General features: G+C 40.2%; 1 protein-coding gene across 2 annotated transcripts; it reads left to right on the top strand.

Moving 5' to 3' along the window:
* Window positions 1-662: 662 nt before the first annotated feature.
* On the top strand, window positions 663-9,173 carry LOC117727205 (microtubule-associated protein RP/EB family member 3-like). Of its 2 annotated transcripts, XM_034527344.1 has the most exons (9): window positions 681-792; window positions 2,835-2,902; window positions 3,988-4,112; window positions 4,230-4,375; window positions 4,766-4,925; window positions 5,040-5,081; window positions 6,169-6,305; window positions 6,518-6,661; window positions 7,738-9,166. In XM_034527344.1, exons 3-9 carry the CDS (start codon window positions 3,992-3,994, stop codon window positions 7,804-7,806), a joined length of 819 nt encoding a protein of 272 aa, XP_034383235.1. In that variant the 5' UTR covers window positions 681-792; window positions 2,835-2,902; window positions 3,988-3,991; the 3' UTR covers window positions 7,807-9,166. The 2 variants fall into 2 exon arrangements, with proteins under 2 accessions (XP_034383236.1, XP_034383235.1); XM_034527345.1 differs by lacking the exon at window positions 5,040-5,081 and having other exon boundaries at window positions 663-792; window positions 7,738-9,173.
* Window positions 9,174-9,807: the final 634 nt, after the last annotated feature.

The raw sequence follows: 9,807 nt of genomic DNA, 5'->3' as shown, positions 1-9,807 counted from the left end.
CTTGTACTGCTTTCACTTCATATACTTTATACACACACTTATCTATTTTTTTTTATATAACTTTTTTTCTTAAAAGTAATATGTCCTGATCCACTATTTTATTGGATTGTATATATTGTTTTTTCATACTTAATATTAATATTGTATGTTTACTCTGTAACCTTGCTTGCTGCTCCAACCAAATGTTCCCCTGGGGATGAATAAAGTATACATCTATCTATCTAAATAAAAGCAGAGATTTGGCACAAAACATGACAGAACAATAAACCCAATAATAATCATCATAATCACAATAAGTATTTTTACTTACGGAATGGTGGAAGAAGTATTCATATATTTTATTGAAATTCTCATGTAAAATTACCTAAAAATGATACTTAAGTACACTACTTGGGTACAGTTACTTTAAACCACTGACTTTAAGTACCCTACATTTTGCTGATACTACAACACTTTGTTCTCTTACTTAAGTAACATTGTGAAATCATGACATGTACTTGTAATAAAGTTATACTTTGGTAATTAAAAGATCTGAATACTTGCACGAGCTCAGGCTAATCACCAAACATGGGCCGCGGTTGTATTCTTGTCTCCATTGTGGACGTTCATGGGAACACCAGTTGCAATACCAGTAATGTGAAAAGACTGTCCTGCGCATGCGCACTTCCCCAACGGCTTATGCGCGAGAGCAGTCTCGCGTAACTTTGCTGAGGAAACAGTCGGGTTGTAGCAACAGTAAAGCCCATCATTAGACACAACGGGACGCTGTGAGAGGGACGCCGTCGCACTTCAGTGAGTAGTATGCACTCAACTTAACTTAAAATGGGCTTCTTTACGTTTGAAAACACTTAATTTAACTGGTAGTTTCATTTACGCCCCACTTAAATACTTGTATCGTCCCGTAGCTGACAGTTATTCTGTCATTGGCAATGTGCGTATGTGTTCCGAAAGGGCCCTCTGAGAGGGGCACGTCAGGCTGGAAACAAGAGCGTCGTCTTAGTAACACGAGGGTATATCCTGAGTTCGCTCACGTCACTGCGGAGAGATTAAATCGAGGGGTGAACTCTCTAAATTCAGCCAAAAAGCCGACCTGTCGCAACAAACTGTAGCGGCGTTAGCTCGGAGCTAGCGACGGTAACGTGACAGGAGCGTAGAGTCGCGCGGTGGCTGTCGTACTTACCGGAGGTGGAACGTCAACTGTCACAACCCGGACCGGTGGCCCGGTCGGAACCGGGACTCACGTTGGTCTCAACACGCAGGAGGGTTTAACGCGTGTTGTGACGTACTTCTATAATGGTCAGAATGACTGTCTGCTAGATGTAACCGGACAACTGCTGCAAACCAGAGGCTATTTAAGTGGTGGTCACTCCTTCCTTCGATCCAGAAGATAAGCAATCAAGTTCACGAGGCTCGGTATATTTAGTTTTTTTGTCGAGTTTGGATATCTAATTATTAATATTTTTTTAATATTTGCACTCTTGCCTGCTTTGTTCTGCTACTGCTGTACAACAATTTCCCTCAGGATGATGACAATTTGCCCAATTATTGTGTACAACTTCTATATATCGCCTAAACCTAAACTGCTTCTTTTCTTCAAGGGCACATGTTGTCAACTAAGTTAATTTATTCATGTACAGTTGCAACTAACAAAATTCACTCTGAAACTATAGAATTGTTGGCACTTTCACAAACTTGTGGTAAGACATTTTCAGTCGGTTGGAGAAAAGACTAATAATAAGTACAAGTAAAGGCAAATACAACTGTCACATACTTTGAAATAAAATAAACAATGCCCAGTTAAGATACAAAAGCAGGTATGAGTTTCCAAAACTATTTAAAACAAAGTATAGATCTATTAAAATAAATAGATAAATATAATAAGCACAGACTATTCCAAGCCAGGTTTAACAGTTAAATATTAGACATTTTTGGAATTATGTTATTATTACTACAAACTGGAACTATATTAAAGGGTAAAATGCAACAAAAAAACCAAGTGCTGTGAGGTATGGAAGATCTAGTAACTATGTAATGAAAAATGAAGTTAACAGCTAGTTGCTATTGGTTTTAGGGACTGACACTGTTAATTTTCTATTAATAACATGTTTGTTTTCCACATATCTCAAGACTTCTTACTGACTGGATAGCTATTTGTATTAGCGTGTGTGCAGTTTGCGTCATCTGTGGACGAGGCATTCTGGAAGCAAAATAAACTCTGAGATAAACAGGCTTTTTCTCACCGTTTTGTAATTTCAAACCCACAAATTAGTCAAAGTAGATTTCTGGGCTGAAAAAGGACACTGTGGAATAACCGGCAGATGCACCAGCCGCAACCAAAGCAGCAGCATTTGTCTGGTGGGACAGTGTTAATTGGAATGCAGTCAGTACACAGGAAACACTTTGTTATTGTTGGAAAGCGGTCAGTGTGAGGCATCGTAGCTGTATTGGTTTGTATGCCTTTTGGAGCCTCTTGCTGGTGATCCCAGCTGCCTTTGTGCACCATGATGGGTTACAACATTTTCGACCTGGGCTAAATGGATTAACTGTAGTGGAGATTAGTGACCTAGTGTCAGGCTGCCCGTTTATCTGTGGTGTTTCTCTTTGTAGCCATGTGGGGGCGCTCTTTTGCAGGACGCTAAACTGGTGTGACCATGCAGCTATGCTTCTGGCCACTAGACACAGAGGTAGTTATGTTTTAAAGTGGACATACAAGACAAGTTTCTGGTTTTTAGAATTGCTTGTACAATTAATAACTTTGTATGATTGTTTTTATGGTGCAGTCTGAATGGTGTGACACCACTGATATCTCACAGGATCCGGGTTTCTGTCCACAGGTCTTTCTTTAAGGTGGTCCACCACAACCAGATTTGAACAGTTCGCACCAAACCCACACCCAGCGTAGGTGAGTAAAGTGTGTGTGTGTGATTCTTTATGTTTATTTGTTTTTAAATAACTCCTTTTGCATTTTATCAATTATTTCATAACTTTTGTTCCAGTTTTATCTTCATAAAAAACATTAAATGATTTTTGTCATGGAAAAAAAGGTTATTGTCAGAAGTGGGATGAAAACCCATGCCTCCAGGGGAGACCGTAACATAGCTCCTTAGACCGCTCGGCCTCTCTTCACTTTCAACATAAACAAATGCAAAAGGTGCAAGGCAAGAACTTGCAGATGGAGACATAAAGGCTCCACAAATATGCCAAACGAGAGGAAAGCTGTCATTTTAAACATTCTGTTTTGACCATTATGGCTGTAACTTGTATTTAGGAACATTGCAAACAATTTATACAGATATTTTAGTTTATGTAGTAGTTAAAGGATGTCCCATCAGTGTTGATGGTAAATGAAGACAATTAATTCCTCAGCAGTTGCTACATTTAAACATTAGGATAGCGGAGATCTCCTGGTGCCTACATGTACCTAGAAGCCTCTCTATGCTGCATTTCTTCCAATGTGTACTCAAATAAACTCGGCTTCATTTCCAAGGCAGCCAAAACACGGTATAAGGTATCCCCTTCCATAACTTCCCTTTGCACTCCTAATTTGGGATGCCATTTTCGCCGTTGGAAACCTAGCTACTTTGCAATATTAGCAAAGGAACAAAGAAGTTCTGTTTTTTATGAGTGGCATCTAGAGCGAACCCCCTGGCTTCTTCCTTGCCTCCAACTATTGCGTCAAATGACGGCGCTGGATGCAAGAAGAACAACCGACTTTGCAGCTCTGTCGTCAATAAAACAAGCACTGAGGAATTCGGGGCTTCAATCGACTACATTTACCATCAACACCGATTGGACGTCCACATTGAAAGTGGCAAACATTCCCTTTTTAAATACATTTTAAATTTGTTTCTCTGTTATTGTTTTATCTCAGGTTTACAAATATAGTTACATTCATCAAACTGTTGACTATAAGTATTTATCAGCCTTCATAAAATCAACCATTCAACTGTTGAAAATGATTTCTGTGTGGGTTTTTTCGTTAATCAGGAGGATGGCGGTGAATGTTTACTCCACCTCTATGACTGTAGAGAATCTCAGTCGTCATGACATGTTGGCATGGGTCAACGACTCTCTGCAGCTCACACACACAAAGATTGAGCGGCTCTGTTCAGGTAAACACACACACACACACACACACACACACCTTTTTCTTTTCATTAGATGTCGAGTTTGTAATGCACTTCAAAATGTATATCAAGCTCTAAAAGTAAATTGTTTTCTCCCCCTAGGTTCTGCTTACTGTCAGTTCATGGACATGCTTTTTCCAGGTTGCATATTAATGAAGAAAGTTAAGTTCAATGCTAAACTTGAACATGAATACATCAACAATTTCAAGGTCTTACAGGCTTCATTCAAGAGAATGAATGTGGACAAGGTGGGAACACATACACACACACATATACACCCCCACACACTCATTAACATGCACACATTCAGACAAGCTTGGATTAAACAAATTGTCCCCCTGTGTTAACAGTTGTTGACATAAGATACATATCTAGTTAAAGACACCTCTAACTGCGTATGCTGCAAAGCTGTGGAGTTACATTCTACTGTTTTTATATCAAAATAGTTGAAATTATAATTGCATTTTGTCATTAATTTGTCAAGGGAGACGCACCTGGCATATAGTGACCCTTTGATAACCAACTGTCCCCATTGCAGTATTTACTCAGCAGATTAGCATTTATTTAATATCAATATCCAAGGGCGCGTCTTCTCTGCTGTTTAAATAACATTCTCAGGACGATTTCTGTCCTCTCAGATCATCTCCGTGGAGAGGCTGGTGAAGGGGAAGTTCCAGGACAACTTTGAGTTCCTACAGTGGTTTAAGAAGTTTTTTGACGCCAACTATGATGGGAAAGAATACGATCCTCTAATGTCACGGCAAGGCCAAGAGGGAACGCCGCCTCCACCCAACCCAGGTACGCCAAACACACACATGCATACATACACTTGTCAATCTCAGATGTGTGTGAACCCAAAGGCTTCATTTCATTGGTCACCTCTCCATGCAAACATCCCCACCTCTAACACAGATGAACCCATTCGTCAGAAACCTAAAAGACCCTCTTGCTCAGGTAACATCCCCTGCATAGGGTGTGGGTGTGTATGTGTGGGTGGGTGTCAGTGCTTCCAGTGTATCTTGCCTTCATTCACACTGAGTTACCTGGTTTATGGATTTATCTATTCTTGCTGGCTGTGGGCTGTATTCGGGGCTCTGACTGTATCTCTGTAGATTTACGACAAAACGAGCATAATATACTGCAAAAAATGTTTTAAATAGTATTTCACAAGCTTACTAGTCGTCTGGACATTGTCTCTCCAAAAGCAGCCCTGTGCACTTCACAAAAATATGTATATACTTACATATTATTTGTACTCACAAGTTGATCTGCGTCAGACGATCAACATTTTAAATTGTAATTGCATGTACATAAGTGGCAAAAGAGGATTAAATGAAGAAAGAAAGCAGAATCATCAACTGTCTCAAGCAGAAGTTCTCCCTCCAGGCTCGATACTAAGGGACAACAAATATGTCATTATCACGCTGAACCCCAAGTTGCTCCGCAGCAGCCCACTCCTCCTAAATGCTAAATGGTGGATTAAATGTAGAGGACAAACATTGCTAGCAGTGGTGAGCAGTTGTTTTGACACTACAATTGTTCTTAATAAAAATCAAAGGAAACTGCAAACCATCATATAAAGAGTGAATGTACTTGTATGTTTGAGCTTTTGTTTTATTTTGTACGGTTACAGTTTTTAAGGCCTTGAGGCCCAGGAAACTTGAGCAAAGTGAGGACAATTTGGCCATCCTCATCTCTTGAAGAGGGGCATGTTGACGGTTAGGACTTGACTTTAGGGTTTTAAGGTTAGGACATTAGCAGAACATCAACAATAGCCGTCAGTCCTTTTTTCAGTGTCTTCACTGCATCTGTTCAGCCAGGGTTCTGTGCAAGTGTTTAACAGCCCATCATGTACTTGCACACACAAGTAAAGAAAATAAGAGCATAAAGCATAAGAAGATGCTTTGTGTCAAATGTATGCACATATAATGCAAGTAAAGCATGAGCTAATACAAACCCAGTGTCGACGGCTGCATCTGAACGTTCTCTTACACGGACAACTGCTATATAAACGTGTGTGTGTGTGTGTTTTTTCTTCCAGGCCCCACGAGAACGTCTCCCACAACACCAAAGAGTGTTTGCACCCCCCCGAGGCAGATAAACCTAACGGCAGCCCGCAAGACCACTCCCATGACCCGCAACGGAGGAGACTCTGAGCTCCTAGGGCTCAACCAGCAGGTACCAACTGCTTTGATCGGTTCAGCCATTTCTAACGAAAACACCCTGTGCTCTCTCATAATTAAATACCTACTGCTTGTACAAAAACACTTTGCAGTGCTGTTTTGATTCATGGTCCTTGTTATTAATTCTATACGACAGTATACAGTTGTTTTGTTCAATATTCATCTCAAACCCTCAAGCTGTTTAAACCTGCCTCTCTCTGCTCATAGATGCTGGACCTGAAGCTGACTGTAGACGGACTGGAGAAGGAGAGGGACTTCTACTTTGGAAAGCTGAGAGACATCGAGCTCCTCTGCCAGGACAAAGAAAACCCAATCCTCAACAAAATCTTGGATGTACTGTACGCTACCGAGGTAAAGACTCTCACATCACACACAGCACAGGCATCAGTGCGGAAGACTTTTACATGTTTACAGTGTTTACTTAAATACAATAACGGCATGCACAGGTCGGATATATGAGTGTGTACATTGTGCTCAACAATTTAGTCTCCCTGCACTCAATACCAATTCAGTGAAAGTCATATTCAATACATTAACATACACAAGAAACCAGGTCATGCAGATAATCTGAGAACATGATACCGAATGTTTCCGTATAGTCAAACCTTCATCAGTGGAACTTACTTTTACTTCTAGAGGCAATGTTGTGTCTGTCGGTTATATTCAGACTTTGAATTAAACTATTTTGAATACAAAGCTGCATCTTTTCCACGTATAATGAACGGTCCTTACACTTTCCTTGACTGATGTCTTTCTCGTGCACATGCAAAACGACGATTAGGAACTTTGTTATGGGTGAACATGGCAAAGAGATCTGCTTTCCACCCCGATTATTGAAACCTGGTTTTGTGTTTGATTGATCAATTTATTTTATTTGGGGTATAAAAGCAACAGACATAAAAACGTCCTTAGATGCTTAGTCAAACCAAGAGCTTAACACATTAAGGCGTAACACTTATTCCCAAAGTGGACCTCCCCCTATGCCAGTATAGAAAAATAAGTTAACCTTTGGGATTTTAAATGACGTTACACTTGCTCGTTTGAAGCAACTGTGCTGATGATGATCCATTTCTACATGGCACATCAAGTAGGCACAGGCCATTCTCTCAAATTACATGTTTACCTGACTTTTAAAACGTCTGCAATGTTTATGACTCTGGTATCTTTAAGCTGTCTAAGAGGTCCGACTATCACCAAATTAACAGTGACCCTTCAAGGTGATATACAAGGAAGCCCAGGTAGTCGCCGCTTAGATTTCTGCTTTATCGGTGCACTGCAGAATGATGTAATGTGGCAACTGGGGGAATTTCTTAAAAAAATAACAAAGACATGTGCAAACTCCAGAAGGTTTATCAATAGCTTTTTTTTTTTTTTAAATGTTAAGTCTTCTCCTCCTGACATACACTGACCTCGACTTTCTTCCGCAGGATGGATTTGCACCACCGGAGGATGAAGAAATTGACGATGGGGAACAGGGAGACCCGGAAGAGTTCTGAATTGTTCTTCCTCTCTTCATCACCCTTCCCCCCACTCTCACCCTAGAACCTACTTAAATGAATGTTATAATCCTTCCCCGCCCTCCTTTTATTCTTGACTTTTTACAATCTGCCCTTATTTTTCCCATCTTGTCTGCGGCTGTCCATATCCATGACGACTTTGTTGCACAACCTTCCCAAACTCTTAACCCAGAGCTTGTCTGGACTAGAGCCCAGCAGCCTGGCTTGGCTTACTCAACTTTATTCTAACCTGTTACCAGAGGGGGCCGCTGTACTGCAGGGCTGGTTCAGCCTGAATGGTTTCAGGTTAAAAGCAATGAGATTACAGGGATCCAGCACTGACATCCTGCAGCCAACAGTGCTGCACTATCACTCTGTCTATCTCAAGAGGCACGTCACTTTCTCAAACATTGCACTTTAATTGGTGACCCCACACACAGACACGCATGCATCAGGGTGCTCTGCAGAGTTTATATATGAAACCACAACGTTTTTCCACACAATGTGACCAGTTTAAGGATGTTTTCGTTGTACATTTCACAAGGTGAGATTATAAAGGGTGTTACGCCTCCAAGGAGGGTGGCCTGCACATATATTTTGAACATATTGAATATGGTGATGCACATGAACGTACATTTAGCCGCTGGACATATCACAGACTTTGAACTGCTCACATGCATAAAGAAATCATCCTCAAGAGTCGGCATTTATTCATCAAAGTGTGTCCCACCAGAGAGGGTTTGCTCATGACTGTTTTGACAGCTTGTTTATGAGACGGCCTGGTGTATTTATCTTTTTATTTATTCATGTTGTTTCTTTTTTTTTTTTAAAGTGCTTTTGGGTTTGGGGAAATTGGTGTTGTTGCACCAAATGTAGCGAAACAAACTGACTGAAATAATCCAAAATGCCAACAAGCAGAGAAGATACAGGAAGTTTTCATTTTATATTTTTTAGAATTGTTTTTTATTGGCATTGAATTCCGAGTTAGAGGCGCCAGTGTAACAGTTATTTATCAGACAAATGTCGGGCTTTAAAATCTATGAATGAACAAATAATAGTCAGACTACAGACAGACACTACTAAATACTAACGTTTTACTGTGTTAATTGAGAAACATTTTAGCTGCTATCATCACTCTTCCGTTCCCGTAACGAATTGAGCATTGTTGCAATGCGTTAAGACGCCACAATGTGAAGGAACTATTGGTGTGGGCTTTTGTGAGTGACGTCCAGGATTTGAACCAGCAAACATAACAAACCCTCTCTCACCATTTGTTGCTATCGCAGCCACGTGATAAATCTTTGATCATTTACCGTTACTGCTGGAATGAAATAAAGCTCTGATGTGCCAGAAAACTAACAAAACGTATTGTGGTGTGTTCTGTATTTCTCATTTATTGGTGTTGTGTCGTTCTGAAACGCGTTCACGAACGCACACTGTTAACGTAACGACAGGGATGTTCAGTCTTGCCATCATGTTGCAGAGAAATGATTTGCACTTGGAACATATTTTGGTAGAGAGAGAGACATAAGCACAAATGGCTTAACGTATTGACCCAGTAGGATGTCCACTGTGGTCATTGCTTTATTATCTTGTTGTATTGTGTTACACTTTTCACTCTGTTCCTCTCTATATCGAGACTTCACAGGAAGAGTGAAATGAGCTGGTCATTTTTACATTTCTATCCAAAGAGTAAACACTGTTGTTGCTAAAATAAAATATAAAGAAGTAAATTATTTGCAGAACAGCATTGGGTCCATAAAAAGTCATGATGCTTGGGTCTGGTCTGAGCTGAATGTAATATTCATTTATGTAAATAGGGTAGTAGCCCTTTTTTTATTTGGGGTGATAATTTAAAAAGATAATTCAGACCAAACTCCTGACTTTGATGACTTGGTCTCAATTTAACCCCCAAAAATAGACACTTGCTGTGACATCTCATTGTAGTTTTCATATTAATTCCCATATACCAGCATGGACATACTGAAACCATCAGGACTG

This window comes from Cyclopterus lumpus, chromosome 24 (assembly GCF_009769545.1).
Source record: "Cyclopterus lumpus isolate fCycLum1 chromosome 24, fCycLum1.pri, whole genome shotgun sequence".
Classification (NCBI taxonomy): Eukaryota; Metazoa; Chordata; class Actinopteri; order Perciformes; family Cyclopteridae; genus Cyclopterus; species Cyclopterus lumpus.
This window is presented reverse-complemented; position numbering and strand designations above follow the sequence as displayed.